Source organism: Nipponia nippon, unplaced genomic scaffold (assembly GCF_047370975.1).
Source record: "Nipponia nippon isolate SJK-2023a ecotype South Korea unplaced genomic scaffold, ASM4737097v1 scaffold_16, whole genome shotgun sequence".
NCBI lineage: Eukaryota > Metazoa > Chordata > Aves > Pelecaniformes > Threskiornithidae > Nipponia > Nipponia nippon.
This window is the reverse complement of record NW_028262332.1, coordinates 12073042-12095142: the sequence shown is the minus strand read 5'-3', so window position 1 is coordinate 12095142 and position 22101 is coordinate 12073042. Positions and strand designations below refer to the sequence as shown.

The 22101-nt window shown below is 42.4% G+C and overlaps 1 protein-coding gene and 1 long non-coding RNA gene across 10 annotated transcripts in view; one reads left to right on the top strand and one right to left on the bottom strand.

Annotated features, from left to right (window-relative positions):
* GAPVD1 (GTPase activating protein and VPS9 domains 1) overlaps nucleotides 1-19955 on the bottom strand; it is a 51550-nt gene extending 31595 nt beyond the window's left edge. For 5 of the 9 annotated variants that reach the window (XR_015703780.1, XR_015703781.1, XM_087753353.1 and 2 more), the window contains exons 1-15: nucleotides 12944-13159; nucleotides 11692-12535; nucleotides 10332-10418; nucleotides 9211-9345; nucleotides 8900-9089; nucleotides 6905-7065; nucleotides 5882-6011; nucleotides 4843-4968; nucleotides 3834-4007; nucleotides 3387-3527; nucleotides 2754-2888; nucleotides 2055-2174; nucleotides 1484-1561; nucleotides 984-1357; nucleotides 369-456 (exon numbers count right to left, since the gene is read on the bottom strand). Coding sequence is in view for 7 of the 9 variants with exons in the window: in XM_087753353.1 (XP_087609479.1) it covers nucleotides 369-456; nucleotides 984-1357; nucleotides 1484-1561; nucleotides 2055-2174; nucleotides 2754-2888; nucleotides 3387-3527; nucleotides 3834-4007; nucleotides 4843-4968; nucleotides 5882-6011; nucleotides 6905-7065; nucleotides 8900-9089; nucleotides 9211-9345; nucleotides 10332-10418; nucleotides 11692-12535; nucleotides 12944-13128 (2968 nt within the window). In the remaining 2 variants the exon portion in view is untranslated. Of the gene's footprint in view, nucleotides 1-368; nucleotides 457-983; nucleotides 1358-1483; nucleotides 1562-2054; nucleotides 2175-2753; nucleotides 2889-3386; nucleotides 3528-3833; nucleotides 4008-4842; nucleotides 4969-5881; nucleotides 6012-6904; nucleotides 7066-7908; nucleotides 7990-8899; nucleotides 9090-9210; nucleotides 9346-10331; nucleotides 10419-11691; nucleotides 12536-12943; nucleotides 13160-19676; nucleotides 19732-19890 lie in introns of those variants that run through there. The other 4 variants (XM_087753356.1, XM_087753357.1, XM_087753354.1 and 1 more) reach the window with 4 other exon arrangements.
* LOC148056265 (uncharacterized) lies at nucleotides 19321-21645 on the top strand. The gene is made up of 3 exons (XR_015703788.1): nucleotides 19321-19490; nucleotides 20325-21443; nucleotides 21564-21645. It is a non-coding gene; the product is annotated as an uncharacterized LOC148056265 (long non-coding RNA).
* Nucleotides 21646-22101: the final 456 nt, after the last annotated feature.

Here is a 22101-nt window from a genome sequence, read left to right as displayed (position 1 = left end):
CTGCAGTGAAGTTAATACCATACCACTATGACATGACTGGCCTCACATAAGGATTCCAAGGTTACCAAATGATTAAGATAACACGATGTCTAATCAAATTCACTTCAGCTTACGCACCTCTTTAAAGGTACTGCATACTTTGTATTTCAGTAATTCTCTCTTTACTGCAACACTTGGAATTCTGTAAATAAGAATCCTTCATTTCTCAAAATTAAACAGAACAACTATTACTCTGTAACAAATCTACATCACTCTGGTCAGCTTTTCAAAGTGGAACTGTAAAAACTTTACGTTAAAGCGACTGAAGATATAATAAAGGCAGCGTGCGCTCTTACTGAAGTACCAAAACCAGATGGACATGATCCTACCTTTGGGCATGGCAGACACAAAACGTTTCCTCCACCAGGGCTTGTTTCTGTCAGACTTCTCATCATCACTGTCTTTTCGTTCTTCAATCTGTAGAAGGGCAGAGTCTACATTTGAGCATCTACCATATCAAATGTAAAGACAAAATTTCTCCTCGACATCAGGTTATGCTGCGTTGACTGTAAAAACAGAACTACAGCAGAGCACAGAAAGCCATAGCAGATTAAGTTAGAAATATCCCTCCTGAAGAGGGCAGCCTATAAATGCAAAACCAAAGACAGGAAGAAACTTAGATTTCACTTATTTCTTTTTTAAAGAAAATTACTTTTCAGGATGCTGCAGCATTTTAAACACTACAACAAGTCTATTTCTGAAGTCCCACCAAATCAAGTAAAGCTCATCCAGTAAATTTAAGAGAAGCCAGATTCATTTAAGCCACTCTGAACACCTGTAGCTTTAGCTTGTAAAACATTATTGGCCAACATTTAAAAGGTAACAGAAGCGCACTGTAATTCTAAATATAATGCTAAACATATTTAATACCAGCTTTCTGGCATTAGATGCATAATTAATGTGGGCATGCCAGTAAAAAATAAAATGATAAATAGAAGCCTTACCTCTCCCCTAGAGGAGTCTTTACTGGGAGACGAAGACGATGACTGAGATGCAGCCACCAGAACAGCCGCTCCAGTGTTGGTGGTCGGCATAGGAAGCTCCCTCTCCTCATTACCAGGACGTCTGTTCCAGCCAGGATCACTCATAGGTCTCCGAACGGATGATACTATATCTGAACTCCTACTGCGGACTAGCCTCTCTGGATAAGAATGCCTCTGCTTGAACGCTTCTAAATCAGTTGGAATTAAACTGTGAGACCCAAAGTTTGGTAATCGGGCCTCATTACCTCCCATAGCTCCTTCCAAGATTGGTGGATCTGGTGGCGGGTGAGAGGGTCTTGCATAGTGTACTTTAGGCCTTACTACAGCTGATACACCTGAGGTCATAAGCATAAAAGAAGCCACACACATTTCTTTTAAGATTCTTCCAAATTAGCTGATATTAACACAGAAGCATCGATAATACCTATTTTTTTAAAAAAAGCTTATTCTTTACAACTCACCCTCATTTGATGACAGAGGGTCAAACAGTGCAAGCAAAGAATCTGTCTGAGAAGGAGGAGATGTCAACTGACTGGCTCCTGAAATACAGAAAAAAAAAAAAAAAGTTAGCATTGTAACAAGAACTACAACATCAGGGACACTGGAAAAACAGCCCTCAGCAACAAAAGTTTACAAACTTAGATTAGAAAGTAGTTTTAAAGAGACTCTTATATGGAAAGATCTCTGGAGTATGCTGAAATGATCAAAGAATTACATCACAAAAAGTAGGGAAATCTTGAGGAGTGGACCAATTCCAAAGCACAAGAGGACAGTCAATTTAATCAAACCGAATTAAGAAAAGGTGATCTTAGATCTAGTACTCAAGCTCTAGTACTGTGAAATACTGGAGTCTCTTTGTCAAACAAATACAGTGCTAGCAAATAAAGAAAATGTTAAGCTTAGCCACCAGAACTTTGAAATTGGGAGAAATTGTAAAATTTAAGGATTCTACAAATGTCATTTTAAGCAATGTTGTGAGAGCTCAGTTATCAGAGATTCTGATTCTCATTTCCAGGTAAGTAACTTACTTACCGTGGGCCGTTTCATCCATGTCAGGACTTGTCACAGAATCTTTTCCCCCAAAGTCAGAGCTACATTCGGACCTGAGATCCTCAATCTTATTAGGAATATCTTCAGATGTTGCACTAATACCTTACACATGACAAAAGAAGAATCTGTAATAGTCTTTCAGAAAAAAAGGAAGCAAAATCCTGAAGCTGTTAAAATGTTTGGTGAACACTGCAATAATCAAGTCCTAACTCACAGTAGCACCTAGAGACATTTCATTCCGAATTTCTATACTCCTAAAATAACATTTTATTTCTGCTCTGCATCTTCAACTGTTTTAACATCGGCATGAATACACTTTGACAATGGGCGTTAGAAAGATGGTTCACTCTGCTAAGTATTTTGCAGAAAACTAAGAACTGAAATAGATATATGCTGATTTACTTAAATAAAAAAAAGTTGTGATAATAAACTAAATGCAAGGAAGTTAGGAGTTTCTTCCCAATCAACACCATTGCTATTGTAGCACAGAGTATTTCATGCTCTGCTGCCTTTTTTATTTCTTCTGTAAGATGAACAAAGAATTACTGCTTTGAAAATTCCAGAATGAGTGCAAAAAGCTATTTTGTGAGTGAAGTTATGTATAACTAAAGCAAGTGCAGCAAAGCAGATGCTGATCACGTTCTAATACCGCATCGTGTTTTCAGAGGCAATTAAACACACCTGATACAACGCTGAGGCCTGGTGTACTGGGTCGAGAGCTGACCTCCCTTACATCTGTGTCATCAGATGTGCTACCCAGCCCAGAACAGCTTTCCAGTTCTTGTAGCCTCTCCTCCTGTTTTAAGTCTGGGGCCTCTACAAAAGGGAGACAACAGAGAGCAGAGAGAAGAAGTATCATTACTCAATGCCATGCTCCCGTAATATGGGGGAATGGGGGTACGTGTTCATTTCGTATATTAAGTTCTAAGCTAACGCAACCACTTCTGCAAGAGTTTTCTCCCTATACAGAAGGCAGGACTCTGCACAGACAGCAATGCTCTATCTGCATGGGCATTCTAAGAAGTTTTTACTCTTTTAAGCATTGTATTTCTTAGAGACAACAGTATGCAGTCGAGTCTTCATTAACCCAAGTAAACTGTGATTTCTTAAGCAACGTAACTCTCTTACAATGCTTTCCATCTTCTCTCTGCCTAGGAACAGTTTGTTCTTTTAATACTGTAAGTATTCACAAACACTAACTTAACCCTAGGACAATAATTTCTTGGAGAAAGAGATTGCTGCTTTGCATTATATGCCTCTGGAAGAGTCTTGATTCACGCTAAAGAAATAAGCGAAAAACTGCACGATTCTGACCTGAATCACTTGGTAATACTTCCACACTCCAGGCCTCACTTGTGGTTTCTGATATGGTTGAACCTGTGCAGGGATCAAGCAACACGGATCCTGAACCTGGTAAACACAGCAAGCTGCCTAGCATGTTCTCTGCAGCTGCACCTGCAAAAGTAAAGCCGAAGCGTATAGCTAGATACAGGCTTCCTGAAGACAGCTCTAATAAGAGAGAAAAATAAGAACACGTTTTAAGTGTCCTTAATAAAGTAATCATGAAAGACAATGTTGAAATGACAGAAATGAGCAACCAAACACAATACAGGTCACGCACACAAAATTCTCCTACAGAAAAGCTCCTGTTTAATCAATGAAAACACACCTGCTCAGAAAGGGAGGAGGAGAGCTCTGCAGCCTCACTATTTTAGAGCAAGCACAAAGCATATTAACATACCAGGTGCACCACCAAGTTACCTGCTATTTCTTGCAAACGGTCGTCATCAATATTTGGATCGAAGTCACTTCCCAAGACATCCGTACTCCAAGTTTCGCTCACAGTTTCTGATATATCTCTGTCATCAGTCAACCCCATCATATCACGGATTTCAAATTTACGGAGCTTGTCATCAAGATTATCCTGAGTTGTGGCTATGTAAAAATAAAAAGTTCCCATTTTTTTTTTTAAAAGGCTTCTCCAATTACTTCTGATTGAAAATAGGGAAAAACAAACAAACAAACAAAACAACCCCCTAATTCTGTCAGGTAAGGCAGTGTTTTAAAGTAAGGCCTGTAAAGCACTGCTATAGTATTCAAGGGATGCTAGCTGAAAACAGTTTTTAAGCACATTTGAGACATAAGAAGAAAAATCTTAGAACTACACATGGTGACCTATCAACCAAACTGACAGACAAAATGAATAAAATTTAGCACACCATCAAGAAACTGATACAATTCCTGTAAGAAGAACTTATCGCAGAAAAGCTGAGGCCTCCAGAGATCATTCAAGTCCACCCCCCCTGCTCAAAGCAGGGTCAGTTACAGCAGGTTGGTCACGGTCATGTCCAGTCATGTTTTGAATATCTCCACGGTTGAGACACCACAACCTCTTTGGGCAACCTGTTCTAGCATTTGATGAATATATATTAAACAGGAAACTATCTAGATGCTTTAAGACTACTCCAATCCAGATCACCCTACTCCTTGAAGGGAAAAACTTGGTATCAAGCAAAACTTCACAAGCAGTTTCCTATAAAGGACTTAAGCCTCAAAATCCCATGCAATTTCCTTTTCCTAGCAATGGACTACAAGAAATATTTCTAGGAGAAAAACAAACAAACAAACCCATAAATAAACGCAAAAGTGATTGCACAAGGAAAACACTTATTTTTTCCTGAACTAGCCAATTTTTCAACCTTTTTCCACAGAACTTTGGCTTTACCACCTACAGCACCTCAGGCACTTGTATTAGGGAATCTGCACTTGCCTTGTTCGTGCTCTAACAGCTGCAGAGCTTCAACCCCATTGCTCCCAGAGGGGCCCGCACCAAGCTCTGACACAGACTCCCCTTCTAAATCCAAAGATGACACAGAGTTGGAGCGATTTGAAGGACCTGTGAAAACAGATTTTACTGTAAATCTAATTGGAATAACAGTTCCTAAATACACAGCATTAACAATCCAGGACAAAATTAACTGGAAAGATGAAAAGAAATGAAGTAGCAGTTCCAATATAAAACACTGAGCTGATGAACTAAATGTACATTTGCTCTACTCTTGATCCCTATTCTATAGATACTTAACCTGCACTGTGATTTGTGCTTCTCATGTTTAGAGTACCATACTAATTACAATAATCCACAAATCCATTACCAGAAACAGCTGGTATCTCACCATTACTGTACTTAACTGTAACTAAAAAGTCAATGAAGGCTTTGCCATTAATTTGTTCACTTGCCCATGAATTTGTTTTCTTATTTTGAGGAGAGAGAGAGCAAAAACTAAATTATGGGTTACACAAAATAATGCATGCTGAGTGATCTGTACAAACCTCTTCAATACCACAAATAAACCTGTGCTTTGTTGTGTCTGAGGTTCATATAAAGAAGTTGTCCAGAGTCCGGAAACCATTCTGAGATATGCAATAGGTTATTAAAAAATGACGAAAAATAAGTCTGAGAAGTCTAAGTTTAGAGCTAAGTTAGATTATCTTAATAATTAGTACTGTGCTTAAGTTTAAAAAACAAAAAATCCCTTTGTTTTCTCTTTCTAAAGACACAAGTTTTTTTTCTTCCTAGTTCTCAGACTCAGTTATGCCTTTGCAGGTCAAAATTTAGCTCCAGACCTTTTCCTTTGAATGGTTAAGAGAAAAGACAGGCTCTCAGGGTAAAATAACAAGCACAGTCTTCCGAATGGCACAGATGACATGCTGTATTTAACAGAAGTTCCTTTTATAGTTAAGAGGGGAAAAAAAAAAAGGGGGGGGGGGAACTACAAAACTTCTTCAAGACTTAAGGAGCCCTTCACCTTCAGATATTCCTTCCAGATTATCACTGCAGAGGGAAAAGCGCAAGGTTTTATCAGGTTTACCATGGAGTTTGTTTTCATCAACGGGGACCTCTCCTTGTCCGCCATCTGCAAGCTGCATATTTAAGACCTGGAGAGAGGGGGGAAAGAAACAAGACTTCCTTAAAATAATCTATTTTTCTGATAATTAAGCAGTAAACAGAACATTGCACATATTTTTGGCATTTTTTCCCTAGATGTTAATGGCGCAATCAAATTTCTAACATTCTGCTTGAAAAAAGACAGCTATCTCCAAAGTCAGAGCCTGTAGAGACTGTAAGGTAACCAAGATGCGAACATAAGGCAAGTCCTGATAATAACGGAGACACCAGCTCCCCTCATCGCCCCAGCAGATGAATATAATACAGAAACTGATCGTCACGAGGCTGCAAAAGGAGATAATCCGAACTATCAGGCAAGACAGCAAAGATGAAAGCAGCAGCTCTGCTACAGCTGGTGAAAGAAAAGGCTGTAAAACCAGCCTTACCCTAAGCAACATAGTCTGAAGGCATTCATGGCAACTCGACCACAGCTCCGCCCTCACAAGAAGCTGGGCCTGTGCGTTTCAAGTCTGAGCTGCCGAGAACGGTCGGGATCAGTGTTCAGTTCTGTCATTCACCTGTGCCGCTTGATCCAAGGGACAGAGCATGCAGAGAGACAACTGAATCAGTTTCTTCAGGCGCAAAGCAATAGCCCTAGTTTGTTCTTAAGCATGCTAGATGACAAAGTCTCTTCATAAATCTGCAAGGTTCATTTTTCCTGTGTTAATATACTGCTTTTCACACCTTGCTGATACATTAGGTGATGGAAAAAAAAAAAATCTAATGAAGGGAAATTTGAAAGCTACAACCCCCAAGTTCAAGATTTTAATTCCCATTCTGGATTTATTATCCAAAGTTAGTGTCACAACTTCGTTGTTCTGCTACTAGAGAACACAGAGACTGTACTTTTCAAATTATCTGAGACATGACAGTTTTCGCATACCTCATTTTCTGACATCATTCCTGGAGTAATCTGTGGACCTGTCCCCAAAGAAATCACCAGCACTTCTTCCGGCTGAACTTCTGGGATAGTCTCCTGGGAGGATCCTTCGTGATCTCCGTGCTGATCCATCAGAATGTTTGATCTACTTCTGCTACGAGTTGCTAAGAAAACATTTTGAAATATCAACATTAGAAAGCTTTTCCTTGGTTAAGGAGGAAAAAAAGACAATACAATGGAAATACAGAATGGGAATGTTTTGAACTAATAATACGCATACCAAATACAGTTACAAAATGAAAAGTCATATTAGACTTTGAGAGATGGAACTAGTGTTTAAATTTGAGTACCGAACTGTGAAAAAGCAAACTTTCAACATAAAAGTTTAGAGAAACAAGGTATACTATGTCCTGTTTGCCCACACAAATTCAGTGTATTCCAATCACAGAAAGACTCCTAATAAATTAATTGAGAAAATGAAGAAGTTTGATACCAACAAAAAAAGGTCTAGATTCCTGTGGTTTATAACTCTGTTTAATTTATTTCTGTAGAAGTTTCTTCTCCTAAAAAGCAGGGAAATCTTATTCTAACAGGTGTCCCAAACCCAGACACGCAATTCAACATCAGGTGGTTTACTTTCATTATTTTGTGACTCTCTATTAGTCCTTTCAAGTAGCTTCATATTCCCATGTTTGGCACCGCGGAAGGAAAAATGCACACATGGAATTAAGATTTTTAAGTATGGCAGCATGACACCAGTTATTTCTTTATTTGGTCCAGGGAAAACAAGGCAAGCGTGTGAAAGTCACAGCCAAATTTTCACTGGACACACAAAGGCACGCAAGGTGTTTTTAACAACTACATGTACATACAAAATGGGTTTCATATAGAAATCAATGAAGAAATCTGAAAAGCAACTGATTGCCAAAGTAAGCCACAGGCATGCTTAACTCATGTGTTAGAAGTAAAAGTTTCACAGAGAAGAATGGAAAGAGGGCATTACCCACCAAAAGGGGTTACTAGAGTTATATGAGCTGAAAGATTGGTAGCAGAAGTATCCCAGGCAGTAATGGCTGCCAATTGCTGTCCTGGATTTCGAAAGCATTAAAATGAAACAAAAGAAATAAAAAATTTGAGCAAAAACTATTTTATACCATAAAAAAATGCTGTTGTGCCACTACTTTATAGGCATAAGACCAGAACCATTCAGAAGCGGAGTTAAAACAACATGGGATAGGTTTGTTTTGGGGTTGGTTTTGTGGGATTTTTTGCCACTTATCAGGCTCTACATATTTTCATCCTGTTACACACTAACAGCAAATCTCTCAAACAAACAAAAATATCCCATGTGGTCATATTCATGTAAATATACACCGAAGAAGAGCACCGCACCTCCTACTTTAAGAGAAAATATTATAGAAATGGACAAGTTCAAGACTCAGAAATCCTATTCAAAAAGAGGACAAAACCCCAACAAACATAAAATCGCATTACAATATAGAACGGAATTAGACTGGGCAAATAATGGAGAAAGAAGAAAACTTCTCTTCTCAGCACATACTCAAAAAGTTCTGCTCTTGCTTTTTCATCCTCCTCCACATTTGCTCTCTTCTGAGACACAAAAATTTTAAACTTGTCCTATCCCACTAATTAAACGTCATCGCTTCCGTCTTACCATTTCCCTAAGCGATCTTCCCTCTCAGATCTGCTTTCCATCTTCAAACTTGCCCTTTGTTATCATTGCACTAGCGTGACTACCAACCACTCCAGCGTTTCTCTCAAGTTCAATCCAGGGTGATGAAGCTCACCATACTTGCATCAGAAAGTAAGGAAGTTACCTGGCTTTCTATGCAAAAGAAAATTCTTCACCATCTACACAGAAAAAGTAGGAACTGAAGGTGTAGTCGAAGAGTAACCCCAAGAGATGACTGAAAAAACGGCACAGAAAATATATCAAGGTATCAGAAATCATGCAAGAAGTCTGCTTGCTCTCCTTACCTATTGGTAATCGATTTTTTTTGTTAGCTGGAGTAGTTGCAGGAGAAAGCTGTGGGGTATTATACGGAGTCATTTCAAGGCTGCTGCTTTTCCCTGGTTTGTTCTGGGGTAAGTTTGCCAGCAAGTTTTCCAAAGCCATCCGATCTTCCTTAAGTTGATCGCTTGACATTACATTCCGCATAAAGGCAACCTAAAAATTTAGAATTAATGTTGGTAAGAATTGCAGCGTAAATTATCAGCCTTGCTTATTCTACCTGTAAACACATGGGGGCAAGTTTATATTACTTCTTTTTAAGAACTGAAGACATTACCAGAATAGTTAGCTGGCTGTATGTCATGTAAACCACTGTTCTACTCAGCCCCTCCAGAAGGTTAACAGAAGACATTGGAGGGGTTTCAACTGCACGCCCATCAATAACTACATCCAGGAAAGCAGCCACGCAGCTCTGCAAAGAGAAGAAATCGTTTTTAAGTGAGAGACCATTTGCTAGAGTTTGGAAGTATGTAAGTTACGATGAGAGTTAGGTAGTTTACATAACGACGTAAGTTTTGCTTCCTACTTTTAAAATCTTAGGATAAAATACCACGTATCATTAAAATCACTGAGGACCAAGCAAAAAAGCATGCAGTTGGTTTTAGCATTTCCTTCACTCCTTTTCTGCATTCAAAAGCGTTACTTACTTAAGTGTCGTCTCACAATTTTTTTAAAAAATTAAACTTTTTAATGGCAATTAAACTGCCCCTTCCTGAAGAATCTGCTGAGCACAGACTAGAAGTGAAACAAGGAAGCAACACACAACGTCACTTTCTAATCTGATTGACTGTTACTTGTATAATAAATGTGTAACTTTGTATGATGACTATGTGACAATTATCACTAGCAAAAACCCTGGAAGTTACACAAGCAAATCAACAGTTTTTTAAACACATGACAGTACACCAAAGATCATTAGTTTCACTGTTCTTCTGATGAAGCTAATTTCAGTATTGCTATGGATGATTCATACTAACAAAGGAAAAGCTGAACAAAAAAAGCAAAACTACACAAAAAAGGAACAGAAGTTACTTGCACTAACAAATTACTTGGTGTTAAACCAGACTTCATACAGCAGTTATCTGCAGATCATTAGGTTCAGTAGAAAAACTACAGACGGTAATTCAGCTTTTCAATTTAAAAGGTAACTTGCTTTTATTTCTTTTTTGTATTGTCTTTTAAGAAGTATTATGTCAGAGTAGAAGCAAGAATCCCTGACCCTTAATTCTAGTACTCAAGATTTTGTTCCCAGCTTTGTGCAGGATTTAATCTGCTTTTCACTATATGTAGCTTGGAAGTTAAACGCTTAGTAAGTCCTTTGCAACGCCTGAAAAAAAGAGACTTCAGAAGGATGAAGTATACACACGAGTCGTAGCTTTTTTTAGTCTGGATTCTTACTTTGTCAAATTTAGCAAGGTTGCTTTTCATACGTGGATCTCCCTCTTCAGAACCTGTCATTGCCAATTGCTGCAGAAGCCTCCCAACCTGAAGTGAAAAAGAAGCACGAAGAGTAAGCATTTCAAGACAACATCAGGATGGACCCAATTATAAAAAATACAGTTAAGAAAACTGCTCCACCCTAAATTTTTTTTCATTTAATACTCTGAGAAATACTTCTGATTGAGTGGACAGTCTTGTGCTCGCTTTCAGGGCAGAAAAAATGCAAGAAGCTTTAGAAAAAAGCAGTCATTGCATTTAACACGAAAATCTGCACACACAGTATGCTATGAGCATCCATATTTCCCCCTTTCCCAGGAACAAAGCATGTCTTGTTTTTACAACACGTCAGAATTGAGAGTTGAATCTAGGTCATCTTAAACCTAGACATTTTAAAATGCTGCATATATTTTACTAAGAATATGTTGGAGGGGAAAGAAAAAAGCCAGGAGGGCTAACCCTTGTTTCAGAGCATATATTCCTTATTAATCTCCAGTTGCAAAACAACTCTCAATTGTAAAGAGTTGCCAACTGCAAGCTCTGCTACAACATGCAAGCAGCGACAGAGGAGAGGATTGCTAATGTATTTTAGAAAAACACTGGCAAGGCCCTGTCAGTAACAGGGTAGTCAGTAAAACTCACCAGAATGATTATATTGTGAAAATCACTCGCTGTCCAGTTTATAGACAACATTAAAAAGTAGGGTTTACCACTTGTGTGGGGAATATCCTCAGTCAGACGAGTGTTGCTTAATACCCTCAGACTACACCTCTACGTATACTATCATTAAATTACCCAAGTATTTGCACAAAGACAAAAATTTGTCATGAGGGCTGGAGAATACTCTAAGGTCTAATAAAGCAGTAGATAGCTACCCAGCATAGCCAGTGGTCATTACTGCCAGACAAGAAGGTTTTTTCAGCAAAATATTTCATTATTTTGTGCAACACCTGGCATAACATTTAACGTTAGCAAGAACAGCACAACATTCGTTTACACACATTCCAGAATTCATCTTGTAGTCACTTTTACACTTTAGCTTCCACCCCTTACAATAGCTCTTATAAAGTACATTTGCAACTCTTCTAAGAGATAAAGGAATGCATGCTATCAATTTTTTTAAGTCAGTTTAAGCAAACAGATAAACTTTAGAGCATGCCTTTTCAGCAATGATAACACAAACATTTTGTTAGCACTCTTCTGACAGATAGGACGGACAGTACCTTTACCTTTAGTAACATCACTTCTAGTGGAGAAAAAAGGCCAAGAACATTTCTCATACTTTTTTTTTTTTTTAAGACTACTTTGAAGTGAATCATACCTGCATCAGATTAAATCTTGCCACCTCATTTATAGGAGCATCAGAAATTATCCCGTACTGTTCTGGGTTAACAATTGCAGGACAGATGAAACACGCTAGAAGAAGATCTGTGCACATTGCTCTGACCTCCCCAACCTCCAGCCTGTCTACACATGAAAGCGTTTTGTACATTTGTGACACAATCCATCTCAAGCTGTGAGGAAAACAGTAAGTATTTTGTTTGAGATAGCCAATGAATTTGTTCACCAAGGTCACCAGCTTGGCCTCATTGGAGTCAACCATCTCTTGGACTCTTTGCCTGAACTTTTCTGTGCCTTTCTCCCCAAATAACTTTTCCTGTTGTACTGGGGAGAATCTCTCAATTAACTTGTTTGGATCAGTTTCCAGGTGGTCTTCATCTTCAACCAGAAGCTGCATGATTGGCTCGTGTAAAGTTGCAGTAAGAAAAAGTTTTGCAGAAAAGAGTCCTTCAGAGAAAAGTTTGAACAAGATGCTGAAGGCACAGGTGCCTCGTCTCAACAGCCGCCTAGGGTTGTCACTCTCCTTGAGTTCAAATTCAATCAAGTAACGGAGGACCTGGAGGAGGTAGCTCTCATCCTCCTGCATGATGCAATTGCCATAAATGGAGGTAAAGACTGTGTGAATGACGCTCTGAGTGTTGTCCTGGTTGAGCTTCTCTCCGGCAACCAGACAGGATGCAATAAGCCTAGGGTTCTCTCTCAATCTGTTTAGGAATTCTCCGTAAGCAGTCTCCTGAAATCCCAACTGCTTATATCCATCCACAAACTGCGTGTCCTCCAAGATTTTAGCATGCTGGCAACATTCAGCAGGAGAAGCTTCAGCACTTTAAAGAAAAGCATTGAAACAGTTTAAGTAACTCTTAGGCAAACAAACTTCATAAAAGATGCCACATGGTCAATCTATTAACAAGACCACCACCAAGGAAAAAAAAAGTCTTTCCGTGTAGTTAATACAAATGATTTGCAAATTCAGGAATAAGGAGAGTTTGTTCCCATAAACTATGAACAGAAGCAAAACAAACACATATATTAAAAAAAGATAGCTTGAACAGCCAACAAGTAAGTTTCAAGTGAGTCACATTCCCTAGTGGAGATTTGTTTTAAAACCTTACTATTTTTATGATTAGTACAGCAAAGGACTCCGGATACTAAGTGTGAAAAATCTGATGGATTTACTGCAATTCACAGAAGTTTAGGAGCTTGTTCTCCCCAGGACCACCCCCCCAAGTCACCTTGTTATGATCAGTCTGTCCAAGTTGATCCTCTGCTGCTTGGAAATCCACGCTGTGCGGTACAGCTTTTCAGCTGTCTTCAGTACATCTGCATTGAGCCTTTGAATAAGTTGCTTCTCTGAGTTTACATACAGTCGCTCCTGCTTGAGGTGATGAGCCAGCGTGTGTATATCTAGCTTCACCATCTTGGGCAGCGAGTGGGTTACACAGTACTCACTGAAAGAAAGAAAATGAAACAGGTGAATTTCAAGTTAGGGAACAAGCTCTGTCAGCCCCGATGAAGTGATAAGCAGGTCATAAACATACACCTAGCAGTAAATACTGCTGTGCCCCTTCCATGTTAGCATATTAATATGTTCTCTCAAATCCACAGCCCACCACTTAATGACTGAGTCACTCTTTTTTCATGCAAGGTTTCCTAATTGACAATTTCATTAACCCCTCGTTATGTCAGCACATCAGGGACACTTGCATAGCAGCGAATGACATTTTCAACTCACACTCATGAACTGAAACAGTAATACAGTACGGCGCTACAAAACTCCTGCACCGCACCTCCGATACACAAGGTAAGAAACTGGCCGTTACTGGGAGAGATGTGGCCATTACTACAGCTTCGGTGACACACGCTCAGGGAAACGAAGAGGAGTCCCGTTCCGGCTCACGGTCTGGTAGACAGGCAAAAAGATTTCTGCGCTTACTCCTTTGTCCTAAAGCATGCCCGCATAACGCAGCGCTATCCAAGTACTCGGGTGTAGTTATCTCTGGCCTGTCAAAACAAATGCCCTCTCTCACCTATGCATAAGAAGCACCAAGCTCCCAACATTGGTCTTTTCTGCTAAAAAGTTTTAAATAATAATAATAATATTACTAATTAAAAAAATAAAATAAAATCAAGGAGTATCAATACCCAGATAAAGCAGAAGCTGGAAATAAGTCTGGAGACTCTGCTCAACAGTAGAATTCATTCAGAAAAAATTCCTCAAATATTTCAATTCAGAAGAATATTTCTTTGGGCCACGATCCAAAAATGTTGTTTTAAAGAGAGAAAAACTGAAACAACTGTAGGCTTTCATAGCACATCAGGGACAAAAATCTGCACAAACTACCCTTATGCCTCAATGTAACATCAGCTCTAACTTCATAATTAGAAAACATCTTAGTTACCAGTTAACAATTAGATAAACAAAGAGTACCACACCACTCAAAATAAGTTCAAGGAGCTAATCCATCTAAAAAAATTAACTGTCTGGAAGAAAAAAATATCAACGGCATTAATGCTGAAGGGTAGAATCATGCAGATCAGATTATGTTTCCATGGAATTAATGATTAACTGCTTTAAGTCTTCTTCCCCACCAGAACTAACAGCCATACTAGCTAATTTGGGAAGAAAAAGTGTTTGATCCAGATATAATCTGTAACAGCTATCTGTCAGATATATTGGTAATGGATATATGTCAGCGCTGTCAAGGGACCTGGCGATGAACCCTTCAAAGCCAATGCTACAGTGAAATGAAAAACTCACTTCCCACAACCTGCAGCGACTCTAGAGGAGCCTTGCTTCACAAGACCATTTAGTCCACGCTCGAGAAACTACAAATAATGTACCATGCACTGGCCTAATGCTCTCCCCTTTTAGTGTCTTCAAGATCTGTGGTTCACTGCTCAGCACAGCAGGAGATGATCCTCTCTGAAGAATACAGATTAGCTCCCTAATTAGGCACAGGTTTTACATTTGTTGGATTTTCTTCCAGTGTGTGGAGAAAGCCTGATAACCAGGTGCACTGACAACCATCACAGCTCCTTGCGTGTGTAATTAAGGTCTTCCATCTATACTTTTAACCTCACGACCAAAACCCTAGCAGAGACAAAAAGAGATGCTGTCACAAGCCTTTATGCATAAAAAATTGCATTCTTATTACACCTGATGGTTTAAAAGCCATTCCTAGCAAATACAGACAACCATCTATATAAAGCTCTCAAAAAAACCCAACCAAACAAAAAAAAAAAAACAAACCACAAAACCTCAAAAAACCCAAACAAAAAACCCCAGCAACCCTAACCAGTGGTTACAGCTCAGGCATCCAAAGAGGAGATTAAGCAAGGAACTTCAAGGACACAATAATTTAGATGTTTTTAACTAGGACAGTCTCAGAGAAATGATTAGAAAAAGAAACACTGACATTACTGCCAAGTTCTTTGAGAAACAAATAACGACTTCTTACAACAAATTTATTTTTAGTTCCAGAATTTTAGGGCTCACAAAAAAAAAACCCAAAGCGTTAAACTTGATACTGCCTGCAAACACAGTAGTAACTCATTATTCGGCTATGAGCTGTTGATAGCAGCCAGGAAAAAGAAGTTCCATCCATAAAAATATACATACATGAGATCGGCAGAACTACCTTCTGTCTTTTCAGATGCTTTCCGCTGTACGGCTGTACTTAAGAATTACTCATAGTTTATCAAACCTTAACAGTTTCAGTTGACGTTTTCCATTTTAAGGTGTCCACCCACAGGCTCCACTTTTCTGGACAGAAAGTTAGTCCAAGTGGTTCTCCTGCTTGAAAGCAGGTTTTGGGAAGCAATAGGGGACGCACGTGGGGTGCCTCCTATGAACAGCCTGTTGACTTCACCTGCGTTCCTATGCCTCCGCCTTGCCAAATTTCAAAACAAGCTTCTATTTTTGCGTCACTTGCTATGAACACATTTAACAGTAGACAAGCCAATTAAACGGCTTCTGAGGCGTCTCATACGCTTACGAGTAAAGTTATTTCTCTCACTGTTTCACTTAGTGTCTTTTTTGTTTTTTACTAGAGAAGATGTTTTCAGCATCAGGGATGGGCTAAGCACTCTGACAGCTCTCAGCCTCTGGGGAAAGACTGTTCTTTCTCCCCTGGCCCACAGGTGGGAGCGAACTCCAAAAGCCCAGCCAGTAGAAGAGACAAAGGTGGCCTGGAAACAATACACTTTTTCTGGTAAGTTATGATTATTAAAATAGGAGTTAAATTGCGGGTAACCTTTTCTGGAGCTACGGACAATCAAAAAAAAAAAAAAAAATCAGTTAATACTCAGAAAGCCAGTAAGGCTCCCACACAGTCCAGAGCCCTAATACGCATGCATATAATCCACCTGTCCAGCAAACAGAAAGAGCAACAAAACAGCAGAAAAGGTCAGACTACTGCAAAACAATACTGTACCATTTGTGATGCCACCTGAAAAGGGGAAAAAAAAAAAAAAGACAATATGGACCTCGCACATACTCAGAAAGTGAAGTTACCACCTAACAGACAAACGATTTGGGCATCTCCTCATGATACCGCAGCACAGCCACTCAACAGAGACACCGAAACACTGAGTGACTGTGAGAAGTTGCACACTGCTGTGCGTTTTTTTTCTTTTAAACTAATTACCTCCACGAACTTCAGGCCCAAAACAAAACAAGGCTCCGAAGACTACCCTCACCTGCATCTGCACTTCTCAATGTACTGGTCCCATGACTGACTTGATAATATCCTATCAATTGGCCGCTACCCATGTGTCCATCTTATCTGTCTCTGCTGCGGAACACCAGAAATAACAAAAGCAAGAGGAGAACAGATTTGGAACTGAACAGCAGCAGGTTAATAAATACCACTGCTTTGTCAAGAACGATGAAAATCCACAGGATTTTCCCGCAGGTCTGCAGGAAGTCAACTGCACGACAGCAGTTTTTACCCTATGTACAAGGGAAAGGGATCAGCAGCTTCCCTGTCTTTATAATGCTCCATAAACACTGAACTAATTTGATTGCTACTGAAATACACCCCTATGAAGAGGAATGCCTCATTCACTCGCATTTACCGGTTTTTAAAAATGAATTATTCTGAAGTCACACAAGTACAGCAAGCAACCGTGCAAACACTTCTGTCTGCACCTGAAGTTTCTGGCAGACGTTTGAGAAGACTAGAGATGTAAAGCGGGTAGTTTAGTACACACAATGCTTCGGCAGGCTTCAGAGGGGCGCTAAAGAAAACTTGCAACACAGTAAAGAAAACCCAAAAGACCTAGCTGAGCAAGATGCGCACGCTATCGCTCTCTTCAGATACTGGTATCATTAGCACAGCCTGCCTTGAAACGAGAAACTGTTGTACCACTAACACACCTACACGACACACACTGCTTCTCTCCAAAAGCCTCTTCCCTTTACCATCATTATGAAGAGACAACAGTTGCCTTCTCTGACCTTCCCAGGCTACGCAACATTCACTCCAGGCCAGCGTTCGGGACAAGAGCTTTAGAAGCAATTAGCCACAGTTACGTATTTGGTAACACGCCACAGAAGGCAGCGTTAGAGCAGAGCGCGTGGCGGCGGCTTCGGCTGGTACTGATTCCAGAACGCTGTTTGTCAAGTTACCTTATCAGTTTCTCACGAACAAAAAGGTGCCCATAATTATCCAATTGCCCGGTTTATGACTACCATGCACCCTACTTGAAATAACAGATGCCTGCACATAATTGTATAAAGGAGACAGTTTAGGAAATTTAGATATCCAACAGTCTGCTGTGGCTGAAGAAACAACAGATACCAAAGAGCTCCGGCTACCTGCAAATTATTTTTCAATCCTGGCAATTTCATTTTGCTGTGAAAACATTTCAGTTTCTTGTCAGTTACTGCAAGACTGCTTAGTAACCTACTAAAAGCCTGACAGGGCAAAAGCAGCTCAGCACAATTCAAACAGTTTCCCTTCACGATGCTCCACCATATCAACAACAAAGATTGCACGACCTGACAGCATCCAAGATGTTTTGCCCTGCTATCAGCATGACGTCAGTTTGTTCAGAACCCAAGACAATCCATGCCTTTGATGAACGCAGGACACAGACTGCTTCCTACGCTTAAAAGTCCTGGAAAAAACTGCATTTAATCTTTAGGTACTGAACACCAACTTACAAAGTCCGTGGTTTTGTACTGCGACACACAGCAACGAGCGACACCTCTGTTGAATATTTCTGCAATTCAGTTGACAGAGAAGAGACTAAGCAAAGTAGTAAGTCCTGCTAGTACACCAGATTCTCCTTCCTCCTCCAGTGTTTCCTCCTCAGGGTTATTTGCTCCTCCTGAGCCTCGCTACGCAAGACTCAACCTCCAAAGCAAGTTTGGGCAGATCTAACGTAGGCAGGGCAGGGCAAGGCAAAATTGAAATCACTCCGTCTTATTGAAAAATAATTCCTAAGCAAGCTTGAATAGCTTCCATGCTAATTCACCCCGATGAAGCACCTCTTTCTTCATTAATGCTTATAGTAATAACTACCAAGCCTTATTTCTTTATATAAGCTAACAGCCTACCTCCCAAAGTTGAGATAAAAAAAAAATCCATTTTTCATTAGGATAGTTCACCACGACCTAGGAGGTATCTGCTGAACTCTCAGGTTGCAATACCCGCCACCTCAAAACATGCATACGACTTGCAAAATGCATTTCAATTTGCTACAGTTCAGCTATCTAATCAATATTAATAAGAAACTCATACCTCAAGTTTGTTTCTGCCCAGTGGCTGCTCTGCAGCTAGCACTGAACGTACTGTCTATCCAGTAAGATTTACGTGCAAGGAGCACCTCATTTCTCATGCCCCTTAACAGAACTTACCAGTCATGCACAGGATCAGTTGGCTACTAAATTGTCTATTATGGTACTACTGTGTTGCATAAAATCAACAAAAGCATATAACCATGCTAAAATATACTCCAGTTGCTTGTGATACTAGAAAGAGGAGTTCCCCTTAAGTAAGGAGCCATACTAATAAACTTTTAGTCAGAAGAAGTGCAGAACTCGAAGCCGCTCAAGCTGACAAAAAAACCCTGCCCCCAGCCCCTTCTCTCGAGATCCTGAAGCATCCCATCCATGGTCCACCACGAAGGGCAACTGCTACTAAGGACAGAGTACATTCTCCAGGACCTGACACACCTCACACCAAAACCCTCATGGGGAGTATCTTAAATATTTTTGAACCCTCCACGGCAGCAGCAGTTTAGAAGCCCGTTTTCTAAAACCACCATCCTGCTGCTTTTACAGAAGCGCAGTATTTCAGATTTCGTGTACCGTCCGTGCCATTCCCCCCTCCATCATCTTCAAATTGCAGCTTCTACTTGCGAGGCAACTGCATCGTCCACAAAAATAGCATTCTACCTATCGGTAAGTGTAGTGTCACATGCTCGGTTTGAGAGCTTAATCGTAACAGCTCTCTTCCTTCAGAGCACCGTATCATGACTTTGCAAGAAAAAAGACAAGATACTCGCTCGGTCACGTTCTTCAGCGTTAAGGGTCTATTAGTGACAAAAAAGGGAAGTTAGGATACTTGTCAAGTTACAAGTTTTAAACCTGCATAACGCGAAAGCCATAAAGGAGACGGCAGCGACGTTCACGCCGAGCCGCTTCGATGGCGACTCGTTGCCCAATCCCACGGTGGCCGGGAGCAGAGAGGGCCCCAGCCGCCAAGTCCTTCCATTTCTCAAATACCTCCGCAAACCTCAAGAACTACCGGCTCCCGGGCGCTAACATGGCAGGTAGGACTGGCTCCGGCCGCAGGCGGCTGACGGGAGGGGGGGGGGGGGGGGGAAAAGGCACAGATCAGCACTCGAGGGAATCTTACGGCCAACTTGGCTCGGTCCCCCCGCCGCTCCCGGGGCGGCAGCGCTCGGCTGTGGAGAACCCTCCCTCCCCGGCGCTCGGCACGGACAAACGCAGCTTACCGACCCCGCCGCGCCTCTCTCCCCCGCCGCGCCGTCCGCCTTCCCGCTCGCTTCCCTGAAACACCAAAGGGTTTTGTCAGGCCCCGCGGGCTGCGGGCCGGCCTGGCCCGGCCTCCCCCCGCTCCTCAGCCCCTCAGGAGGGCGGGAAGCCGAGCGGTGCCGCGGGGGAAGGAGAGGGGAAGGGGAGGGGGGGGGGGGGCGAGCGCTCCCCTACCCGGCCAGCGCCCCGGCTCCCGCTGCGGCCCCGAGCCAGGCGCGGCACTGCGCAGGCGGCAACGGCGACCGCGCTCCTGGGACTTGTAGTCCCTCAGCCCGGGACTTGTAGTCCCTCAGCCGGGGGCGGGCGGAGCGGGGGGCGACGGCGGAGCGAAGCTCCGCCGTCGGCCCCCCGCTCCGCCCGCCCCCGGCCCCTGCCTCCCCGTCAAGAGCGATTTTCCCTTTTCCCCTTTTTTCGAGCCTCTCAGAAAACCAACAGCTCTCGCTGACAGGGAACAGGGCCCGGTACAACCCTACAGTCGAAAACAAGACACCGTGACAGAACAACGTGCGGGGAGGGAGTCCAAAATCCACAAAATTTGTCCCGAGCCTGTTCTCCAAGGGGAAAAAAAAAAAAAAAAAAAAAAAAAGACGCATACACACCATTTGCAGCCTAGGTCGGCGCCGCGTGGCCGCCTTGGAGAGGGACGCCCGGTCATGGCGACAGCGATCCAAGGCTCCGAATGTCACCCAGCGCTGCCAGCCCTCCGGGACGGAGGAGTCACAAAGACGGGCAGGGTGTCCGGGCTCGACGGTGATTTCAGCGGGAAAGGGACGCTCCCCGAGTCGCCACGGCTTCTTACTTTTTGTGCCCAAGTCACCTGCCAAGCTCTTCCCAACAGGCAACTCAAAAGCCAAACGTTTACGCTTCGTATCTCTCGCTCTCCAAAATATTATCTATGAGCCTTTTTCTTAACTGACACAGTTACTGCCCTGAATTCTCTTCCCTGATCAAAGAGAACGTCTTACGTAATTGAATTTTTAATATCCAAATAACGTGTTAGAAACAACTACGGCAAACTGAAATACAGCAAAAAAACGTTCATCAGGCCCAAACACACAAGGCACCAGCAAACTGTAACGTCTGGTACCACGCAGCCAGCTGTCACGCTGCATTCCCAGCATAACGTAGAATACCGGCTGGATTTACCACAGCACCTGCCCTAGAGAACGGAGGAAAGTGACCCCAGGGCCTGGAAGTACGAAACTGGGCCCTCCCGCCTTGTCAGCACCAGGTTTCCTAAGAAGAAATAAAATGCTTACGTTATTTACAGTTCTCAGGACACCTACCTATACCAGGAGGTAACTCTCTTCCGAAGACTAAGCTCAGTAATTTGCATCAGACACCTCAGGATTTTTAGAAGGAGAAAACCAAACCAACGTGAATGCAATGCAGATATAATCCAATTAAAAAATGAGAACCACAAACAGATATAAAGGACGCGGAATATACTTCAAAACAGAAAGAACAGTATCAAGGTCAAAGTGGCACTTCCAGATGCGTGCTGAGTAACAACAAAGCCTTTCAACAACGTCTCGCTTTGTAATCGCATGAAACCCCGGCAGCTGGGCCAGGCCCTGCTGGCACCAGACGTAACTTTTGAAGGAAGTCATCTGGACCCGCAGAACGCTGCCCAAACACAGCGCTGTCTCTCTATTTGTAGCCACTTCTTTTATACTACAATTACCAAAATTATTTTTGTTAGATCTCGGATCCGATATCATCCAAAGGTAAACCAACAACTCTTAGTTTCCTATCTTATGTCACTCCTCAATCACCCAAAACTTTCATTTCTGATTTGGAGTTCCATAGTTGTACCTTGTGCTTTAAAATGTGATTTTAAATATAAGCAGGTGGATCACCTAGGTATGCACGACCCGCAGATGTGTAAGCCAACGGACGGCGGAGACGCAGCCAGGCCCGCTGCCCAGGTAACACAGGGTGACCGGGGCGGGTCACTCCTAGGGACTGCGCCTGCGCCTTCCCGCGGAGTTTCCCATCCTGAGAAGCCCGGGGCTGATGTAACACTGGGTCCTGAGTTACGTCTGAGCGAGGATGCGGTGACTCGGTGTCGAGGCATCACGGATGGGAAGGTGGCAAGCGCCCTCCTCCAGCCCTGCCGGCTCTGCCGCCGGGGCCAGCGCAGCGCCCCTGCCCGGGGACGGGGTCCGCACCCCGAGGCGCGTGTGGAGAAGCCCGCGGCTCCTCAGGGCCGCCCGCCCTCGCCGCCACCCTGTCCCCAGCGCTTCGGCAGCCGCTCCGGGACGGGGGCTGACGGGCGCCGGCCCGCGGGCTCGGGAGGCCCCGCCGGGCCAGACCCTACTCGGCTGCAGCGGGATGCGTGCACCGGGCCAGGGCCAGGGCCAGGCCCCGGGGCCGCCGCGGGGC